The sequence below is a fragment of the Gossypium hirsutum genome, chromosome D01, assembly GCF_007990345.1.
Source record: "Gossypium hirsutum isolate 1008001.06 chromosome D01, Gossypium_hirsutum_v2.1, whole genome shotgun sequence".
Classification (NCBI taxonomy): domain Eukaryota; kingdom Viridiplantae; phylum Streptophyta; class Magnoliopsida; order Malvales; family Malvaceae; genus Gossypium; species Gossypium hirsutum.
The window spans coordinates 43971148-43993922 of NC_053437.1; the positions used below are offsets into that span (position 1 = coordinate 43971148).

A 22775-nucleotide genomic window follows, 5' to 3' on the forward strand; every position below is an offset into this window, starting at 1 on the left:
AAAATATATATATTTATACAGATCTAAAAATATGTAATGAGTGAATATAGATAAAACATATCGTAGAATGAATTCAAATAATATTAATAATAGTATATTATAAAAAGGTAAATACATATAAGATTTTATAAGAAACCTAAAACAATAATACATATAAAATAAAGTAATGCATATATAAAAATAAACCAATGTATATATATGAAAAATGTAATAATATAATAGTATAATAAGAATAAGAATGAATATGACAATACTGATGATAATAATAATAACAAGTTTCTTAATTAAAAAAAACTAAATAACAAGAAGGATTAAATTGCAATCAAAATCTAATTAACAGGGAATAAATAAAATTAAACTAAAGAGAAGGCCCATTCTGCAACACGCGAATTACATGGGGGCCAATTGGGAAATATCCCGCTTCCCCAAAACGCACCGTCTCAACAGGACCAGATTAAAAACCAAATGAAATTTAAGGTATTAATCAAATAAGATAAAAATGAATTAAAATAATTAAAAAAAGTAGAGGGTCCAAATGCGTAAATAAACCATTGGGATGAAACGCGGGGATCCTTCCCTCGGGTCGGGTCACCGCACGGATCTGTGCCTTCAAACGACACCGTTTTGAAAGCATGGCACTAGCATCAAACGACGATGTTTCCTTCGTGGTTAAAAACAAAACCCTAAGCTATCAGACGCTTTCCTAATCTAAAAAAACCTAAAGAAAAGAGAGAAAAACTCTCTCTGCGCCGCATCAAAAATCGAAAGCCCCCCTCCCATCCACTCAACTCTGATCAGAATGGAGGAGGGATTTGGCGACACCAAACCCAGGTAAGGGTTCTTCCTTTTCTTTTCTGTTTTTCGTATCAAAGAAAGAAAGAAAAAAATAAAAAAAAAAAGTGTAGTAGAAAGACGCAAAAAAAATGGTAAATCACCTTTTTTGATTTCCTTGTATTCAGTATGCCCGTGAGGGTCCTTACAAACACTAAAAAAATGGCCTAATATAGCCGAATCGAAAAGAAAAATAAATAAATCAAAATACATCTATTTTTTCTCTGCCATCTTTTCCTATTTTCTTTGTCGCTCTTTTTTTGTTTTTTTCTTCGTTTTGCTGCTTGGTTTCGTTTGTTTTGGTTGTTGCAGGTACAAGGCCAGCCTAGAGATGTACACACACGGACTTGGCACAGAGGCGCAGCACGCGCGGGGATCTGGTTCGGCTGCGGGGCAAGGGCAGAAAGCTGCTGAAAGCTAGGGTTTCACTTGGAATCGGGCCATGTAAACTGGGTTAAAGTATTTTGGGCTCGGGTTTGATGTAATTCAGGTTATTGGGCTAGAGTGTATTGAAATTGGGCCTATTATATTGGATTGTAGCTGGACTATTATTGGACCTTTATTTATTTGATATTTTTCATATCTGGGTTTTAATAGTTGGGCTCGGGCCGGGCAAAATTTGGGTGTTACATCTCTGTCTAAAGTAAACATACATCAATTAAAAGTTAGAATCTAAACTATATGATTAGTTAAATATACAATAATATACAGGAAAAATTAATTTTAATTTTCGTCACGTTTTACTGTCGGATTCATCCAACAGTTCTACCAACACGTTCCCCCTGCATCTCTTTCAACATTTGTCCACCTATCGTCATGTCCCTTCATCCTTTTCCACTTGTATCTTTCTTTATACCTACTCTGTAACCCTGCATTAATCACATTAAGCGTATTCCTGGATTCAGAATAATTAGATTTAAAGGTAGATCTAAAATGACACTGTTCCCTTGATTTCCTTTGGTTTTCCTCACTTCGGTGAGATCCACATCTGAACGTTTCAGTTTCACCATTAATTTTCATCATTAATTCATTTTTCTCAAGATCAATTATGGATCTAGATGTGGCTAGAAAAGGTCTTCCCAACAAGATGGGTATCTCCTGATCCTCTTCAAAATCTAAAATTATAAAATAGGTCGGGATAATAAAACTGCACACCTTAACTAATACATCCTCTAGCACTCCATTAGGTTGGAATGTAGATCTATCAGCTAGCTGCAGTGTAATTTGAGTGTTTTAAGGTCCCCTATCTCGAGTTTTTCATAAATAGATAAGGGCATTAAGTTTATACTAGTTCCTAAATCGTATAGAGCTTTCTTAAAATGAATGCTCCCTATCTCTATTGGAATTGTAAAGCTTCTCAGATCTTTCAGTTTCTGCGGTACCTGTCTGGAAATAATAGCACTACAGGATGCATTTATGTTGAGTTGCTCTCCTACCTTAACTTTCCTATGCCTAGACATGATATCTTTTAAGAATTTGGCGTATTTTGGTACTTTATTGATTTATTCAATTAATGGTAGGTTGACATTCAATGTTTTGAACAAGTTTAGAAAACTTACAAACTTTTAATGGGAACGGTACCTATGTGTTAGTGACCTTGTCTTTTACCCTCTCTTTTGGTTCGACTATTGGTTCGATAAGCTCCTCTGGTTCTTGTTTCTAATCAGCTTCTTGGATTTTTCTGAAGGTCCTTCTGTATTTTCTTTTGCATCTTCTTGTGCCAAGGTTGTCGGACTACTCAAGATTTTGCCTGAATAGAGCGCAACCATTTTTACTTGCTCTTTCCCTTCTTTCCAAGGATTATTCTCAGCATTTTTGGGTATGCTTATGCCAAATTGCCTTTTAATATCTCCCATCATACCCATCAATTGGCTTATTTGGTCCTCCAGTTTAGTTAATGTTCTCGATGAATTAGTGCACTCATATTGCACCTATTTTACTTATGTTTTCATTGACTACATCTCCCCTTCGATTTGATCCAAGCGTTGACCACATACAATATGGTCATTTGGGTTGGCCCTATCTTGAGGTTTCTACAAATAAAAAGGTTGGTAATTAGTGTTTTTAACTTGATTTGAATTATTATTATGTCCTCATTGATTTCCTCCCTATCTCAAGTTTGGGTGATCTCTCCAACCAAGATTATAGGTATTTAAATAAGGGTTTCCACCCCTATTACCGATGTAACTCACATCCTCAGTAAGATTGTTGATATAATGGAAAAGTGGTTTGTCTTCTCCATACACAGACGGTGCGATATTTACGGATTCAATACGGTTAAGTCTGTCCATTAACAGCTAATATTTATCGTCTTCCTAGATAGCCTTTACCGTAGTTGGTTTCTAGCCATATGTGAATCGTACAATAGGTCACTGGCAGGAGTTTAATGACATGCTTTCTATTAATTCGTATGCATCATCGTACAATCTATTCATAAGAGCTCCTCCTATTGCTCCATCTAATCTAGACCTTGCATTTGCATCCAACCCGTTGTAAAACACCTAAAATGAGTTATAGTCTCCACAAGGATTGTATAAGCTTAACCGATTAATTGAAAATTTTTAAATAACAATTTGATGTAAAAATTCAATAATTTTGGACAGTGATGGTTAAATTAAATAAATGCAAAGAGTGATCCCTAATGCAATTTTAATCTAGATGCAATTTACCTAAATGTATGAATGAATGGTTTTAGAAACAAAAACAATCAACATTAACTGGGCTAGGATAATTATATTCATCAATTCAATTTACCTTATCATGGTTAACAATGTTAAGAAATACTTCCATGGCAACTCGATCTTTCATGAGTTTGGAAACCAAATTAAGTCCTTTCGGTGTCTTTTACTTAGTTAAATGTGCATTTTACTGATCATATTAACTAAGGGTTTCTTAGTATTTATGCGAGGTCACTGGGACATTTATGTTTGCAACAGTTTAATCACATAAACCTAAAAATTATGTAAGATAATAGAGCTAACTAAAGATATTATAAACCTCAACTTAGTCGGGTTTAAGGAGCTAAATTGAGCATTGCACTTTTCAATTATGTGCCTACTATGGAAGATAATAGAGCTAACTAAAGATATTATGGGCTTGGGCAAAAAAATGAGGCCTGTTTAGAAAATGGGTCGGGCCTCGGGTAAGGTTTTTTAGCCCGAGCCTAGCCCGACCTGAACATGAAAACAAAAAAAAAACCTGCTGCTTTTTTACTTTTTTTATTTTCTTGCTATTTTCTTGTTGTTTTTTTAGTATTTTGCTATCATTTCACAATTATGTTGCTACTATTTTGTTGTTATCATTTGGATATTGTATAACTCTTGTTTTATTGTTAATTTTGTTACTATTTTTCACATTTTTTTGTTAAGTTATATTTATCTTGGTGTTATTTAAGTATACATATTTTTTTAATTTTTTTCTAATTTGTTGAGAAATATTTATTTTAATGTTTTTAATATTTTTGATGTATTCTATTTTTTAAAAAATTATATAAAAACAATATAAAAAATTAATACGGGCGGGCCAGGTCAAGCTCGGTTTTAGTATTTTTATTCGGATCGAGTTTGGGTAAAATTTTAGGCCAATTTTTCAAGCTGGGCCGAGCCCAAGCATAACAAATGGACCTAGTTTTTTTTAGCCCGACTAGGCCCATAAACATTTCTATGACTTGACTTAACTGATGCTCTAACTTGACTAACTCTAACGCATTTGACTTTGACATTCTTTTTGTTTTTTCCATTTCATTCCCTTGAATTTAATAAAAGATATGAAAATCGATTTGATGAAAATCGATTTCCTCCTCTTAAATAGAAATTTGTTCTATTCGACATTTATGCAACGTGTATCATTTGAGTTTTTTTTTGTTTTAATTTGATAAAAAAAACCAATTTTTTCCTCTTCAAACAACCATTTAGCCTCAAATTTGAATATTTTCTTCCTCTTCGTAGAGATGATTAGAGGATACCGTGACTCATGGCAAATGTATGATTTTTTGTAGTGTAGTATTGCTATTAATTTTTAAGCTATAATCTAGTGTATTATAAGTGAGTTTGAGATTTATAAATGTTAGCAACCATCAGCCACTGACACTTTATGGGGGGTGGGGGGGGGAAAGAAAATGTTTGTACATGAATGGGGACTGTTTCCAATTTGACTGTTGTTAATTCAACATCACAGATCCGTCTCTTAAGCAACTTTCTTGCATCAAATACAAATTGGCTTTGACTGAACAGATTCCATTCAAAAAGTGATAGAAAGACACAGCCTTCTCTATCTACCTTCATTCATATATATATATACACCTTTCAGTTTTTAATTTGGGATAATGTAAATTTTGGACAATGAATTTGGTAAATAAATTTATTTGTTCCTTGAATTTTTTTGTCCACTATGACGCCTGAATTTGAAAATCGCTAATGACCATTAAAAAAATTGTGACTTTTGGCCCTGGACCTTAACAATTAGGTCTACTCGAGTACCTGTATTTTTTTTTTGTCTATTTTGAACTTGAAGATGAGGTCTATTTTGATCCCTAAACTTAAAAAAGTTAATAATTTAGTGATGCGATACTTTAAAATTATGTCACGTCATCACTTAAGGAAATAAATGATGATTTGCTATAATCTTAGAATGACATATTTAGTGTTTTAATAACCGAACTAATGCTTGAACAGATTAGACCATCAGTTCTTAATTCAACCAGTTCAACCGTCGGACCAACAATAATGAAATAAATAATTAAAAATTCATAATAATCTAAAAAATCAAGTAAAACCAATTTTATCTTTCTTTTTTACTTTTTTTAGATTTTTAAGAATTTTTAATTATTTATTTATTGTTGGTTCGACGGTCGAATCGATCGAACTGGTTAAATCGAGAACTGGCGGTTTAACATGTTCAACTATGAGTTCGGTTATTAAAACATTGAATATGGCATTCTAAAATTGTTCTACATCATCATCATCTAAAAATCTTTTATTTTTCAAACCCAAAATGCCACATCATCAAAGTTTTAGATTTTTCAAGTTCATGGATCAAAATGGATCTAGTTGTCAAGTTCAAAATGAACAAAAAAAAAGTATAAGTACCAAAGTGAACCTAATTGTTAAGTTCAGAGACCAATGTGGATCTACTTGTTAAGTTTAAGGACCAAAACTACATTATCCCCTTTTTTTCACGATAATTAACAAAATAAACTTAAATAAATAATAATTTTTAATAATAATAAAAATTCCATGGACCAATAAAAACCTACTTACCAAATTCAAAAAGAGAAAGTTACATTATCCCTTTGACTCCCTCGTGAATTTAGGATTCAAAGATACACTCCTTTAATTACTGATTTAAATTTTAATTATTTTTTTAAAATTCTAAATATTATTATTTTATTTCCTAACTCTCTTATTTCATTCTTATTCATTATATATAATTATTTAACAAATTTATTATATTTTAAAAGATTATGGTATAATATAAATTATAATATTCATTAGGTGAATGTAGTATTTGATTGGAATTTATTTGACTATTATAACCATAATTATTACCAATGGCATATAATTATATTTTCAAATTTAGTGTTTTTTTGGGGACAAACCGTTAAAATTAGGTTTTTGATAAACAATTTCTTCGACCAAATATAATTTTATACAGCTATTTTCTTTAGAAAAATATTGGTCAGAGACGGGTATCCAAGGCTCATTATCCGGTAAAAATATTTGAAAGAAGTAATCATTTTTGTAACTTTTCTTCCTCTGAATCTGTCCATGGCATCCAAGGTTCACGAATTTAAACTCAAAGCATACAATTATTAAATAATAGGAGATTATTTATTTCTAGTAATTTTGTCAGTTTATAGGGCGAAAGAGAGACATATCACTTCAATTCCCTCATTGGACAGTTCTTCAGCTCTCAAGCAACAAGCATGGTGTAGTAATAATAATAGTAGCGATGCTGCCAGTTCAGTGTTTCTAGCTTCCGTTTCTATGTTTTATCTGCGGAGTGTAATATTGAAAGTAAATCAGTTTTCATTTTCATGGATTACGAAAGAATCCAAAAGCCTCAGGTACTTATGCTTCTCGCAATCTCTCTTTTCTTTTTTTATTTTTTTTCTTAATGCCTTTCTCTTCGCCCTATGCTCCGTTCCTTGTTATTTTTGGGAAAGTAAGAAAGCAAGCAAGAAATAGAGGAAGATGAGATTTCATTTTCAAATTTTATTTTACTGATCCGTTGCTCAAATCCATTTATTACTGAATAAAAGAAAAAAAAACAAATCTGTTTTTTTTTTGTGAAAATCCGTAGGGTGGAGGTGGATTTTCCCCTGCTAAACTAAGGACTATGCTCCTAGGAGTAGAAAAGAAAAGAAAACAAGAAGAAGAACAAGTTGAATCTTCAGTAGATTTAAGATCTGAACTTTCTCACCTTGATGACGATTCAGGTATCTTTATTTTATTTGTTTATTTACTTATTTTTTGCTTTTATTGATGTATATTTGAGAATAGATTCAGAAAGAAAGAAAAAAAAAAGGAAAAGTTGAAGAGAATGGAAAGAGTGTGGAAACTGTTGATTTTTATGTTTAATTTCTTTTTCTGCAGGGAAAAGTGGCTCTGATAGTTGCAAAGATGTAGATGTGGTGAGTGTTCTTCCAGAATGTTCCACTTCTACAACAGCTAGTTCTACAGCTGCTATGCAAAATGGGAACGAGCGAAGATCAAAGGATCATTCTTTAGGCACTGCTCAAAACCGGTTCATTGAGGATCATCCTGGTTTAGATTATGATAGTGGGCATGACAATATGAGTGTGTCCTCGTCGATCTTTGAGTTTCAGAAGACTGAACGAGCACCGCAAAGGGTTCCCCTTGGGCCGTTTTCTAAGCCTGCTCCATCGAAATGGGATGACGCTCAGAAATGGATAGCCAGCCCTACTGCAAATCGGCCGAAGACAGGGCAGGGTGGGCAAGGAGTGGGATCAAGAAAAGGAGGTAATTTTGGTTACGGGAGGCAATCGTCTACTAAGGTGGTCATTGAAGTTCCAGATCAAAGGATGGTTGCTTTCGAAGAACCGGATACAAAACGGATTGATACTAATCATGCTAAGAAGGATGATGGGCTGCAGAAGTTTGTTAATTGGGAGAGTGATCCATACCCAGTTGTGGATTCATATGGGAAGCCTGTACTAATGATCGGGAACTCTGTTGCTGAGTCAGCTAGTAAGGATTAAATTTATTTTATGTTCGAAGTAGTCTAGTTACATTTGCACGTTTCTGTTGAAAAATTAGCCTTCATATTCATAATTATCATGTCCACTCATGCTTTTAATCAAAGAATTAGCCCCTATTGAGCACTTATCATGTTAAAACTTGGAAATTTTGTGTTATCATCAATTAAGCATAAATGCTATTGGTCTTGCACTAGAAGTTTACTGCAATTAGTAATGTATGATTAACTTTTGGCTGATTGAAACCGATACTATTTGAGGGTAGCCTTCTATATAAATCTTTCGTGCATAAGAAGGAAGTTCCTTCATGTTACTGATAGTATCAGAGGTATTATTTCCCCTTTAGTCGACTCTGTGTGGTTAGTTTTTATACTTTCAAGTAAATGTGCAGTTGGTTTTTCTGCCGCAAGAACATAATCTCAGCTCTGACCCTTTTGATGCTGATACTTAGCTTATAGGGATTGGCAAGCCATTTTGACTTTTTTGGTTTCGCTTAGAAAGGTGGATCAAAAATGTATTTTTCAGCCTTTCTACCAGCTGAAGATATGTTTCTTTTCAAAGCAGTTCAGGGATAAATACCTTAGTTTTTTAGATAATTAATCCCCACATTTTAAGACTGCAAGCAGCTCTAAACAAAGAGTGAACTTGGAAATTTTCACACAAAGAGCAGATATGGTGAACTTGCAGCTTTGCTGTTTGAATGAAGTGCTAAAACTTAACTGCCAGTACGCATGCGTTAATTTATTTAAGAAAACAAACTCAACTTCTATGCATCAAAAGCGTCTAACATGAAGCTGCCTTAGTAATTTGCAATGGACTGAGTAAGAAATTAATTGTTGATTTATTTGCAGTTAGTCTTAGCCAGCATGATTCATCAATATCGATACATAGTGCTACGACGTTTATTCCTCCTCCTTCAACAGCTAGATCAGTATCCATGAGAGATATGGGCACTGAAATGACTCCTATTGCTAGCCAAGAACCTTCAAGGAATGGAACTCCTGTGCGGTCTACAACACCAATTCGGAGCCCAAATTCATCGAGGCCATCAACTCCCACCAGAGCTGTACCTTCTACATCTCCAGAAAATTCACGTAGAGACCACTTAGATCTAAACAGAGATTTGTCAGAGAAGGAGCTCCAAATGAAAACAAGGAGAGAAATTATGGTTCTTGGGGCCCAGTTGGGTAAAACAAACATCGCAGCATGGGCTAGCAAAGAGGAAGAGGATAAGGATGCATCCACTTCACTGAAAATTGTAGCACCAGAACAACCATCTAAGAGTGTCATTGAAACCCGTGCAGCAGCATGGGAGGAAGCAGAGAAAGCCAAGTACATGGCCAGGTATTTTCATTCTAAATAATTGTCAATGCCTTTTCGATCCCTTTTTCTTCTTTGTTTTGAAGCTTTTGGTTTTGTTATGAAGCTTTGTTATGAAGCTGAAATATTGATCCTAAGCATACAACTTAGTATTGAATGAGAAGACTGGCATGAGTTGATTTGACAAGCTTTAGAACGATACTATTTGTCACCAACCACAATACCTTTTTTGGCAATATATGTGTCAAAAAAAATGTTACTGAACTGTAATTATTTATGTTATGTCCTGTCACTCGGTGCCTGGACATGTACAGAACATTATCTGAAGGACTTATTAATGTTATGAGGCACTATTTCTAGTAATTTCTCTGTAGGAACTATTGATGTCATGTCTTGTCACTCGGTGCATGGACATGTACAGAAGATATAAGTTCCCATGGATGCACTTATTGTAGGATTTTTATGGAATAATACTTATGTTTTTGGAATATTGACAAGAATATTCATATACAAAAATCTGCCTACCACTTACTGGTAGGAACACTCATCCGCAACTTGAATTGTAAAGTTATGAGGCACTTTTATCCAGGTTCAAACGTGAAGAAATGAAAATTCAAGCATGGGAGAACCATCAAAAAGCAAAAACTGAGGCTGAGATGAGGAAGATTGAGGTATTATGTAGCATTTTATTTATTTATTTGTGTCATGGTCATTTCTGCATTGCCTAATCCTTAAGTTAATAAAATCAACTGTCCATCCAAGGGTTTTTGTGATTAGAACCGCGGCAGAGTTGTATGAACATTCAGGGGTGGTTATATGGATTCAAAACTATGAATATCAATTAAGATTGAAAAACAGGCAAGCTGTTTGGACCAATCAGTTAAGTACCCAAGTTCTTCTGGGTCACCCTCTGTTAGCTTAATCTGAAGCTAAGCTTAGCTTATGCATTAAATAACCCGATTGACCTCAGTCACTATTTTCCAAGCTCCTAAGCTTAGGCAATTGATTATCCTCAATGCCCTCTTAACCCGTATATTACATATATAGATCCATGACTAGCATTATAAAAAATTAGTGGTCTATGGGTAATTTGCAGTTGCTACATCACACATTCTGAAGATACTGGCACGACATTCTATTGCTAATATGTTGATTTGAATTCATATACTGACTGTGTATGGTATGGCTTTAAGGTTGAGGTTGAAAGGATGAGGGGGCGTGCTCATGATAAGCTCATGAATAAACTAGCCGCTGCAAGGCACAAGGCAGAAGAGAAGCGTGCAGAAGCAGAAGCCAAGCGAAACCGACAAGCTGCAGAAACTGAGCAACAAGCCGACTATATTCGAAGAACTGGCCGAGTACCCTATTTTTGCTGCTGGAGTTGGTGCTCCTAAATGAAATCAGATTTTTTCCATTCAGATTGATCTGCTCTTCCTACATAGCTGTTTTTTGCTTATCCCAACTTCTATCAAAATGCCGCTTCCAGGTATTCATCACTTTTGTTCACTTGCACATTGAAAATATCATACTCAGGATTCCAATCTGTAAATCTAAGCTTTTGTAGCAACCCTGACAAACTGATCAAAGCTAAAAATGCTGAGGGTAGAAGGTTATGGTGATTGAAATTTAAAAATCTTTTAGGGATCTGTTGTATGAATTGTTTATTAATTGGATCAATTACAAGTTCCAAATATTCCCAAATGTCTTGGATGCTTTAAGCTATATCAAAATTTAGGGTTTTGAGTAATATTTTAAGTACACTACCTGTTTATATATAACATGAGTTGCAAGGGATTGGATTCCATTGATGATCCTTGTAGATGAGAAGTAAATAAAGAAAAAGTATGGGATAATGCGTGTATGGGTTGAGACTGAGTGCGGCAAATAGATGTTATTATCCTCCATCCATATCAGTTGATGATGATAATGATGCTGTTGTATTGTAATGGCGGCAGAACAATCTTGCCTACTTGTAAATCCATTCATTTGCACGACCTCCAGTCTCGTCCATGTCTATAAATATGCTCACTGCCTGCAAGCATTCATTAATATTAAACAAATACCAACCTAACCATCAGTATATGAATGAATGAATGAATGCCAATGGTGATGTAAATCCAACTGCACCACACATCAAAATATCCATTGGACTCCAACCAAGACCTTACCTTCCCTATTCGAGGCCGCTCTTTCAGCTTGGCCAAGCTGTTTCGAATGTGGGAGACTGCTCCCCAACATTTCAATGTGTTGGCCACATCATCAAGCCTTAGGAGATATTCTTCTTCAGTCAGGGGAAATGATCTCTTCACACAAAAGGGAAAGATGAACTTAGAACATGAACATAATGTAATAATAAAAAGACAGCTGCCGGCAAGGCTACTCGCTTCTCCATACACTTGTACTCTGCTATTAGTGTATTTCCAAGCACAAATCTGTAGCTCAAAAAAATACCTGCTCCATATACTTCCACATAACATTCAGTGCAAGGAGATTTCTTCCCATGAACTCCTAAATTAAGGTAAGCAAAAAGGTTAACTCTTTTAAGTGATGGAATAAAAATCTCAAGCAAACACAAAATAGCATCTGCATTAACCCAATCGCAATAGCATTATACTGAATGAAACTTTAGAATTAGCCCTCAAAGATACAAAACTGGTGTTATCCTCAAATATTCACCTATTTAGGACAAGTTAGGTGGCCAGTAACCATATTGGGTCCTGATTGGATCAAACCGAGTCAGATCCCTAAACAGGGAGTAAAACTCTACTAGATTTATTTTCTTTATCCACAACGCTTGAACCCCAAACCTTATGTTAGAGGAAAAAACATTTATTTTCTTTATTCACAGCACTTGAACCCCACACCTTACGTAAGGATACCACTCGATCCAACTAGCATTGGTAAGTCTAGATCATATCAAGTTAAGCAATATACAAAAAGAGGAAAAAAACATATGTTCAATAACATTATCAATGTTTAATCTGCTATTGCTTTCAAAAATACATTGCCGGATCCCTATAATTAAGAGAGTTTTTCACATAGCTGACATTGGAACTTCATAGTATCCATTGAAGCTTGCCTCTTGAAATAAATCATTATAAAGGACATTCTTTTATCCCATTAGAGAAGCAAATTAATTTTCAGCAGATAGTTTCAAATGCAATGCAGAAAAGGGATTAGAAAAAGTAAAAGTAATCTAATAAAGCCATCCTCTCATTTAGGAACGTGTACCTTCTTTATCAGTTGAACATCATAAGACCTGCCATATTTGTTCCTAATAAGAGTTGCAAGGTCTAAGCCACTAAAGGTGGAATCATCTGTGCCAACTATTCGTTCAAGGTTTTCCCGAAGTATATCGCTGTTTGTCTGAGACAATTACAAAAGAGAAATATATAAACGAAGATAACCACAAAATGCATTAGGATCTTGAATGTAAGAAGAAAAGCTTGGAAAGACACAAAATGCATTAGGATCTTGAATGTAAGAAGAAAAGCTTGGAAAGAAACTTTGTCCACAAAGAACAATCCAAAAAGGAATATAACAAGAATCCACAAAATTACCAATCAAGAAGGTAAGAAGCCAATAAATTCATATAAAAATAAACATATAGATGCTACCTGACCCAACCAGCAGAAACAAATAAGTTCAACAACCCAAATCAAGAACCCAACAGCCTGAAATCAGACCTTGACACAAAGGAAGTAACCGTACAAGTTACAACCCGTAAGCTGACCTGGTTCACCAAATTGCCACCTCTATTAATACTTTTTTTTACCGTTTATAAACCAATATTAAAAAGATAACACTACCCATCGCAAACTCTATTAATACATGCTCCACAAAGTGTGTGCAACTCTTTAGCATCGCACGGTTTCGCCTGTTCACACACTCCTGCAGTGCTCACATTCTGTGAAGCAGTCACAACTCTCAGAAAAGTTGTGAGCAACAACAGGCAGAGTCGGGAGACAAAATCCCAACCAGAGACAATAGCTGATGTACTGAGAGTACAGTACACCCCTCAACAAACATAGTTTAATTGAACACAGACATGTTTCATTGAATTTGTATGTTGGGTCTCATTTAACTGTGTTCATCTCAAAGGCGTCATCCCAATAAACAAAAAGGATTGTTTTTCATTTAATATAATTAAAAAGAGAAGATGAAGCATACTCCTTGGTTTTCGCTTTGTGAAGATTCTTTCTGGCCATTCCCATCCTCAGCATCACCCGAGTCAGCGCCACCATCATCGACGGCGCTGGAAAAGATCGGACCAGATCTCCCACGACTTTGAGAGGAAGTAGCAGCAAAGTATTGACCCTGACCCTGGGAAAAACTAAACCCACCGAGATGAAAATATGGACCACAACATCTGAGTCTTGGAGGCTTATGAAATCTTCCCCTGCTGCTGCAAACGTGTTCCAACACTCCAACCGACCAATTACAACAGTTAGTCAATATAAAGCTTGTCATTATTTACCCTGTAAAATTTACCCAAATTCCCAAAAGCTTTAAAGGGAAGGCAAGTGAAGATGAGAGAAGGAACCTGGTAACTGTGAAGGAGAAACCTCAGTCAAAAAAATTAAATGGGATTAGAGAGAGAGAGAGAGAGAGAGAGAGAGAGTGGCATTGGCAAATGGCAATGTTTTGTTGAGGAAAGGAAATAAATGTGGTAATGGATGAGGATAGCGTGTAATCTAATATCTCTGCTTCCCCCACTCAATTAATCAACACCGTTTTGCCTTTCCCTCCCAAACAAAAAATGGGTTCCTTTGGAATTTTCTTTAGCAATTATCCCCCCACCCTTTTTCTCATCTTTTTTTTTGTTTGAAAAAATTTTTAAAAGAAGTTTGAAGACCATATTTATAAATAAATGTGAGAAAAAAGAAACAAAATGATAATTAAATAATAATTGAGTATCACTTGTGCTATCCACTTAACTTCGGTTGAGCCAAAATAATTTTTTTAATAGTTAAAAAAAGATTTCAATCAACGATCTATGAAATACAAGTTAGAAAATTACAATTACTCCAATCCAACCAAATGTCTTTTATTTAAATTATATGTAATTTTAATTTTTATGATATAAAAATAAATTTTTTAACTTAGAATGATAAAATTAACTTAGAAGTTCTTTATAACTTTTTAAAAATATCTTATGAAAGTTATTGATTAATTCTTATTTGAAAAATATTTTTTTAAATTATTATAAAAAAGACTTTAAAATTTTACTAAATAATATTCAGAAGGCATAAAATGAAGTTAATTTTATAAAAATAAATCCAAACATAAAAAATAATCTGAAAAAACCGAGAATCAAATCGGAATAACTAAATAATTATAAACAATTCAAAAAATTCAAAAAAATTCGACCAAACCAAACTCAATAATTTGGGTACCTATTTGTGAGTTTCTATTATCCATGGAAGGGTCTCTCACGAGAGTTATGCTTCCATTGTGGATAGAGTGATGAAGGAACTCTGAGATTGGAAAGGTAAGATGCTCTCCCCGGTGGGACGAGACGACGACGCTTATTCAATCCACCACATCCCTCTTTGCTTGATGTAGTCATTACTTCTTCCAGTTTCCACATATAAGCAACTTGATATACTTAATATAACCATGATCATTTAGTTAATTGGGAACAAGTTTGTTACCAAAGAATACAAGGGGACTGAGATTGCAAAAAGCTAGGCAATGCTTGCTAAGTGAAGCTGGCATTTATTCTGGAAGCAAGATTTGTTATGGTGTCGTTGCAAATACTTTAATGAATATGAAACCGAGAGCAAATGCTTTTTTGACATGGCGCTGATTGTTGAAAGCTAGAGAGGTAGTGTACAATGGATGGAAATGGAGAATCAAGTTCGGTTTTGGCATGATTGGTAGGTTGGCAAGACGTCTTTCAAGAAATAAATACAACTGCTAGAGATTGACAATGGTTTGGAGACAGTGTCGACCTATATAGATGAGAACTGGGACTGGAATTTAGAGATCTTTTAACTAATCAGATTTTGTTAGACATCGTCCCATTGTCACTTCTTGTAGGGAGCGAGGATTAAGATTCATGTTGTCGGGGCCTAGAGAGTTGGATAAATTTTCATTGATACAGGTGTATTACAAAAAAAATAATGCGCGACTAAGTTGGATACGGAGGTTAAAATGTCCAGAGAGACTACGTCTCATCATTTGGTTGGTTTACCTTAAGAAACTCAACATGAATCTAATGTGACTAAAGAACAACATAACTGGTGCATTTGTGGTACAACTATTGAATCCAATGATCACATCTTTATTGGAACATTTTCAAAATATATATAGTATTTCAATAGTTATAATTGAAAGATTATAAGCGATCCCAAAATTATGTCACTTGATTATTAACCAATAATTATTGCTATTCAAAAGTGATGAGTTACGGCTCTTGTTACTAAAAGTTATGTTACTTCATTATTAACAAAATATTATGATTATTCAAATTACAATATGCAATGAATAATTGTGTTTATTCTTAATAGATGTGATTATCCAAATAGACATCTATTGTATAATTATATCATGAGAACTCTTATAAATAAGAAAGGATTTTCATTTACATGGATATTAAGACATACCAAAAGTTAAGAAAATACTCTTGCTATGTTCCACTCATTGTTTAGTGGATTGTTTTCATTAGTGCAAAATATAGACAATCATTGGGCTTCATTATATCCTTGAAGTTCATTTGCTTGTAACTCTTCTCGACACCAAAATATAGGTTAGGGCGAACAGAACCTTTAGTGTAGTTATTTCGTTATTAATGCTCCGTTTGTTTGCTAGTAAAATGTTTTCTGAAAAATGATTTCTGGAAAATGAATTACTTTTCTGAAAATGATTTACTTTTCTGGTGTTTGGATGAATCTGTGTAAAATATTTTCTATTGATTGGCAGATTTCCTGAAAATATTTTCCGAAAAAGTTGTTTTTACATATATTAATAAATTTATATATATTAATAAATTTATATTTTTAATTGTTTTCACATATATTGCAATGATTTATTTATAAATAAATAAATCAAATCAAATTAAATATATAATAATACTCAATTATTAAGCTAAAATATTAACCGTCATAAATTGAAAACAACTAAAGTCAAATAAATTATTTGTAATTGTGTTATAAAAAAATAAAAAAACAAGGATTGAATAATTATAAATTAGCTTCCAAACCACAATTAATACTAGAAATTAATAATATTATCCAAATGCATAATTAGTAGTAACCACATAATAACAACAACATTGTCCAAGTGCATAACTAATATTACACCACATTAAAAGTATCAATATCTTCAACCTTAAAAAAATTTTGAAGCCAAATTTTTTTATGTTTCTTACTTTTAACTAAAATAGATTTGGCCTCGAATTCATGACTCACTAGATAATCAAACACAGAACACAGGAAGTCATCATCAAATCCTTCTTCCTCCATCGACATCACTTCTTCGTAAAGATGTGGTGTCTTATCCGCAGTAAATTGTTCCAAAGCATTAGCAATTTTGCCAAGTTGTTCACCCACAAATTTAATTTGTTCATCAACGACACTTTCTTGAACATTTTTTCTTTTACGTTTGGATGTGCCAGATGAAGAAACTTTTGTTCTTACCTTTTCAGTTTCTTCATTGTCTGCCTATAGGCACTGAATCTTGGTTACCATCATCCAAATCTATGTCAGCAAATATTCTAGCAAAACTCTCTGTTGCCATATCTTTGCCAACAACCAAAGCTATTTTATCATAATGATCCATGCTTTTATTCAAAAATGGTTCATACTTCTTGTGTGCCTGTTGGATATTATACACAATTAGAATAACAAGTAAAAAACAATGAAATATACTTAACATATATATACATATAATACCATCACTGCTGCATCATATGTCGCTCTATCACATGTGATCATTTTCATGTTATCATCCCATCCAAAACCACTTTCACCCCGAATTGTGCATATAATCTGCCACTGGTTTTTTACAGTCCTCAAATGATTTTCCACATGCTTCGCATCGCATTGGACTTGAAATCTTTCAGAAATAGCTTCGGCAACTCAATTAATAGAAACTATTTTGAAAGTATTAGAAAGCTTATTTCCTCTCTGGCCTCCTCTGCTAGAATTTCAAAAATAAGATGTTCCATCGGTTTTGTCCACCTGAATTGCTTAGAGGTCCCTTCTTTGTTGCCCTTACCCATTCTACATTAATAATTGTCATTGTCAATCATTTCAATACCCAACAAGCTTAAAACATAATAAATTCAATTTTAATACTAAAGCATACATAACATAGAAACAATAACCCTAAGCCCTAAACCTACCTAATATTTCTAACCATATAATTAGTTCACATAGTTTGTGCAATTTCGTCTCTCTTAGCAGACCATTCTCTTGCTTCTTCTCTTTCTTCTCGCTCCGTAAGAGTTAGTATTATCAAATCAGACACAGGCTCCTCGTATAATCATTGATTAAGTAAATCACTAGGATCAACCCCCATTATATAATTATGAATGATACAACAAGCCAAAACTATATCTACTTGAGTTTGAATATTCCAAAATGGTTCAGCATCTAATACACGAAATTGTTTCTTCAAAATCCCAAAAACACGTTCAATAGTTATTCATAATGATGAATGACGAAGATTAAAGAGTCCCTTTGCATTTTCAGGCCCCTGAGCACTAAACCCCTTTAAATGATATCAGACACCACGATATGAGGTAATATATCCATTTCGGATGTCATATCCAGCATCAGCAAGATAATATTTACTTACAATTTTACAAAACATAATTATTACTAATAAATTATATGCTTACTAGAACTATTTGGTATTTAATGATAATTATTACCTTCCAGAATTCTTAATCCTCTTGGGCGTGAAAGTGCATAACTTAAAATACGAGAATCATGTGCACTATCTTCCCAACTAGCTAGAACATAAGAAAATTTCAAATCAAATGTAATGGTAGCCAATACATTTTGTGTCGTCCCCCCTTTACGGCTACGAAATCTTCCTTGAATGCTAAGTGGAACGGATGCATGAACATGTGTTCCATCTAATGCTCTAATACAATCTTTAAAATAAGGATAAAACCTTGGATTGTTTCTGATTTTACTAGGAGTTGACTCATCAGGTAATCTAATAACTAGTTTATACAATTTCAAAATAGCTCTCAATACAACCCTAAAGTAACGGTGAATTGTCTCAGTTGATCTATAATATCTAGATCCAATCACTCGAAACCTTACATTATGACCAATTATATGTAAAAATATAACTACTTGCTCCCTAATATTCACAGATTTAGTTGATTGTAACAAATTATTCCTACTAAGAACATCACACAAATTAAAAAAGACAATCGGTCTCATCCTTATCACATCAATACAATGCTGGTCATCACTATATAAAATACTATTAATATAATTTTCTCTTTCATAATCTCAACACGAGGGTGAGAAGTAATTTCCTTCCTAGTTTTTAATTTTTTAATCCAAAGAGCCCCAAAAGCTAAAACTGAAGCCACGACTTCGACAATTACATTTTGACCTTGATTACGATCCATCTACACAAAATAATGTCACACAAATATTTGATCACTACAAAAAAAGATGCAAGATTTTCATAAGATCACATATATGACTAAAGTTACCATGACTAAAGTGCATACATACATATTAAGCTAATTATAATTGCATTAATAATTTTTTGAGAAATTAAAAAGTATCAACTACTTTCTTTGTACCAATTTAGTGACACAACTAAAATTAGATATGATTCAATTTGAGAATAAACCAATGATTGGTCATAATATGATGTACATATGTAATGTTGAAAATGGACACCGGACCTATACTTATTCATCATTTCATACCGTTATTCTATTCTTTAATAAATATTGCAACCACTTCCCTCTTCTTTTTTTAAGTTATTTGTAGATGACATGATGTACAGTAGCAGTAGTAAAAATGTTATTTTATTTAATATTTTTTATTACACTTTTCCTTTTGAACGTATATATGATTTAATTAGATTTTTTTTACTTCAAAAGTTTTGAACTTAATTATTTTAAATTTTATGTCAAAATAAATTTTAAAATTAAATATTTAAATTGTAAAAAAATATTTTATTGTATTCAATTTTAATTTATTTTAATGGTGGTATTATTTCATTACATTTTTTATTAATGTGAAATTCTTCTAATTATTGTTTTTAATTGTTTCTTTCTGGCTAAACATTGAGGATAGGCATAATATCAAATTTAGCCTTTAATGTTTACATTTTGTATCAATTTGGCTTTTCCAATTAAAATCTCAATTGTAGATACAATTGGATACACAAGTCAACCTTTTGTATTATCATATGAATTCACAAAAAGAAACATAATATCAAAATTCACATAAAGCAGACGATAAGGTTAAGAGTTAACAAAAGGATAATTGTGGATAAAAACACTGCGTTAATGATGTATGATAATATATTATTGACAGATAAAATTTCTTAATCCATAACGAAAGCTGAAATTGAAATAAAAAAAGTAGGCTAGCATATACTTAAAACTCAGAACAATACAACTTTCAGAACAATATAAAAAATGCATTGATAATGGCCAGCTTTTAACTACTAAACTGATGCACATGGACATGAGAAATACATTAATTTAGTATATATTATATCCACAATTTTTAACTTCACCAGGATATGAATTTCTTTGAACTTCATGGTGAGTGGAGCAGTTATTCTCTTGATTTTTATAATTTCTGGTAGTTTGATCATGCATCATTGATTCATTCAGCATTTTTGCTGACTGAATTAGCCAATCCCTAGAAGTAGCTAGTTTTGAAAATGATTCCCCACTCGAAGAAACTTATGGTAAGGCTTGTCTTTTATAGCTTACAGACAAACCCATTGATGTGGAAAATGCTTTTGGCTTGGCAAGGATTGATTTTAGCACAACGTGGAAACCGTAGTGTTCTATTGTTTGTTAACACTTATTGAAGGTAATGTAACTTTACAAAGAGGAACAAAGAAACAGAAAATCAGAAAGAAAACCATTTGTTTGACTATATAGAGCTAATAACTTATGCATGAACTCGAATGTTGGATCACATGAGAAATGAGTTCAGGTCAAAGTTCAATTTTATCAAATGAGAAAAGGGGAAATTTTGCAGCATCTTCTGTTCTGTTTTAAGAATCTTTGCAAACATATCAATGCATTACCAACTATAACAATGAGAAAGTAAGTTACCAAATATCTATTACTTCAGAAAATCAAAGAAAAAAAAACAAATCTAGAGTAACAGAAGAGCAAGCATAAACTGAATGATGTAAAATGCAAAAACAAACAGATTTTAAATAAAGCATAAAAAAGGAAGAAGAAGAAGAAGATTCTTCAACATACAGATGCAAAATCCAAACAGATTATTGAACAAAAAAAAAGGGAAGAAGAATATTTGAGTGAGAGAGGCGACAAATTGAATGAAATACAGAGTAAAGCATAAAAAAGCTACCTTGAGCTTTGTTTCAAGAAGGAAACTGGTCCAACTGGATGAAGAAGGAGAAGGACGGAAGGAGGAGGAAAGATGGAAAATGTCTTACAAAAATAAAACCGGTAAGACATTTTTCCTAAAATCCCTTCTCATTTTCTCGTGTTTCTGAAAACATTTTACCAATGTAAGTTATTTTCAAGCAAACAAACACTGGAAAACCAGGAAAACATTTAATGCTTGTAACTTTTTGAACAGATTAATTTAATAAAATCTCATCATTTATATATATATTTGTATTTGTCCTCAGATTTTTGCATGAAAAACAAAATATATAAACAAATATTGAATCATTAATTACTTAACGTTTAACTAATATTAAGTTGTATCATGTGGTTGGATTATGATGTGAGAAAACAACTTATGTTAGTAGGTAATCTAATGTTGGAAAATTCCGGTTAAGAAAAAAATTATGTTGGTTACAACGAAAGTTTAAAAAAAATTCTTAAACCAAGTTTGTTGTGTTATAATAAACCTAAATCGAGATGTACATGTGCTTTGTGCGAGATGGACTCAAATTGAAACTGACTTTCAACCGAATGACCTTCTCCACTATCCTCAAACCACAAATTGCCTCAAGTATGGGCTTGAGCAACACGAACCAAGTCACATAATGAAAATGATTTATTTACTTTCAGTAGGAAAGTAAATTCTCTCTATAAACCGATAACTTTTTGATATTCCCAATAAATAGAATTTATTCTTTGTAAATAAATTACCAATACTTTTTGGCAAAACAACGACGAATGAAAAAATATTGTAATTACGTTAATCGATAGTCTCTATTTATAGAGAAAAGTACAAGAGTTCTACTTAAATAAAACATGATTAAATAATATTATTTTACTATTAAGGTTGTCACCCCTTGTATTACATACAAGGCTCAATTTTGGGCCTCTCACGTATTGGTCCAATTATATGTGTTTCTTGTATTTTTTATCCAACACTTATAATTTATCCAACCCACTATTTATTTTTTATTACCCAAAATAAATATTATTTTTTAATCAATTAATTTAATTAATTAACTAAATTAATTTCTCAATTAAATAATTTTCTCAATCTAATTCTAATTTCGTTACCGTAATAGAATTTATGAAGAAAATATATTTAATTTCCTTATTCAATAAATTCATAATGACTTAATTAATTTAATTCCATAGTTGAATTCCAATATTTAATTATAATTAATTAAATAAAAATTTGAATAATCATAAATTTATTTCTTAGTAATTTCTTGTATATAATGAGAAAACTCATTCACTGTGGATAGTGACACGTGCAATCTATTTCTCTCACTTTATCGTTTTTCATTTATTTCTATTCATTGGTTCTACATGCAATTCGTTTTTGGTTATCTCGAACTAGAGGAAGGATCGATTAGACATATATAATTAGGGCTCAAATAATTTATAATTAAGCTTTGGCTTTTCGCCTGTAACATTATTTAGTTAGGAAGTCATTCCACTAAAGTATCGTGACTAAGCTCCCTCTTATTATATATCATTATGAAAACTACTTAATAAGTGCTCATCCAATGGCCTTGTAATAAATGTGTTACCCTCATAGCATATTCTTAATATCTTTGAGATAAATTTGTTCTCCCAATATGATCTTATTTTATCTCATGATAATCATTGCACATTCCTTCATGAGAATTCATTTACTCTCAAGTAGTAATTAAATCATTTATCACCAAGACAAATGAAACATGACCATGTTTTCTTTGCATCTATCATGTAATGTTGATGAGAGACTATCATTTACCCTTTAGTTGTGCTATGAATTCTATAGTTGTGAAATAATGTTACATACTACAAAAGTCGTAGACC

General features: G+C 32.7%; 2 protein-coding genes and 1 long non-coding RNA gene across 5 annotated transcripts; 2 read left to right on the forward strand and 1 right to left on the reverse strand.

The window, feature by feature from the left end:
• Window positions 1–473: 473 nt before the first annotated feature.
• Window positions 474–1411, forward strand: LOC107921892 (uncharacterized). The gene is made up of 2 exons (XR_001691133.2): window positions 474–831; window positions 1144–1411. It is a non-coding gene; the product is annotated as an uncharacterized lncRNA (long non-coding RNA).
• Window positions 1412–6466: 5055 nt separating this feature from the next.
• LOC107921600 (uncharacterized) lies at window positions 6467–11068 on the forward strand. 3 transcript variants are annotated; one of them, XM_041086278.1, is made up of 7 exons: window positions 6467–6538; window positions 6682–6895; window positions 7132–7267; window positions 7425–8039; window positions 8899–9391; window positions 9957–10038; window positions 10561–11068. In XM_041086278.1, the coding sequence occupies exons 2-7, from the start codon at window positions 6866–6868 to the stop codon at window positions 10759–10761; spliced, it is 1557 nt and encodes a 518-aa protein (XP_040942212.1). In that variant the 5' UTR covers window positions 6467–6538; window positions 6682–6865; the 3' UTR covers window positions 10762–11068. The 3 variants fall into 3 exon arrangements, with proteins under 3 accessions (XP_040942212.1, XP_040942213.1, XP_016706920.2); XM_041086279.1 differs by having other exon boundaries at window positions 6536–6608; window positions 6689–6895; XM_016851431.2 differs by lacking the exon at window positions 6467–6538 and adding an exon at window positions 6572–6608.
• LOC107922107 (uncharacterized) lies at window positions 10987–14241 on the reverse strand. Its single transcript, XM_016851955.2, has 5 exons — window positions 13538–14241; window positions 12599–12733; window positions 11819–11875; window positions 11536–11670; window positions 10987–11399 (listed from the first exon to the last, which is right to left on the reverse strand). Exons 1-5 carry the CDS (start codon window positions 13835–13837, stop codon window positions 11334–11336), a joined length of 693 nt encoding a protein of 230 aa, XP_016707444.2. The 5' UTR covers window positions 13838–14241; the 3' UTR covers window positions 10987–11333.
• Window positions 14242–22775: the final 8534 nt, after the last annotated feature.

What these genes read in the sequence shown, in the direction of transcription:
- LOC107921600 (XM_041086278.1), top strand. Translation starts at nt 6,866, where the DNA reads ATGGATTACGAAAGAATCCAAAAGCCTCAG. An exon ending in AAAGAATCCAAAAGCCTCAG is followed by an intron (nt 6,896 to 7,131) that starts GTACTTATGCTT and finishes GAAAATCCGTAG; the next exon opens with GGTGGAGGTGGATTTTCCCC. An exon ending in TCACCTTGATGACGATTCAG is followed by an intron (nt 7,268 to 7,424) that starts GTATCTTTATTT and finishes CTTTTTCTGCAG; the next exon opens with GGAAAAGTGGCTCTGATAGT.
- LOC107922107 (XM_016851955.2), bottom strand. Translation starts at nt 13,837, where the DNA reads ATGACAAGCTTTATATTGACTAACTGTTGTAATTGGTCGGTTGGAGTG. An exon ending in CACAAAGCGAAAACCAAGGA is followed by an intron (nt 12,734 to 13,537) that starts GTATGCTTCATC and finishes TAATTGTCTCAG; the next exon opens with ACAAACAGCGATATACTTCG. An exon ending in AGCGGCCTCGAATAGGGAAG is followed by an intron (nt 11,400 to 11,535) that starts GTAAGGTCTTGG and finishes GAATGCTTGCAG; the next exon opens with GCAGTGAGCATATTTATAGA.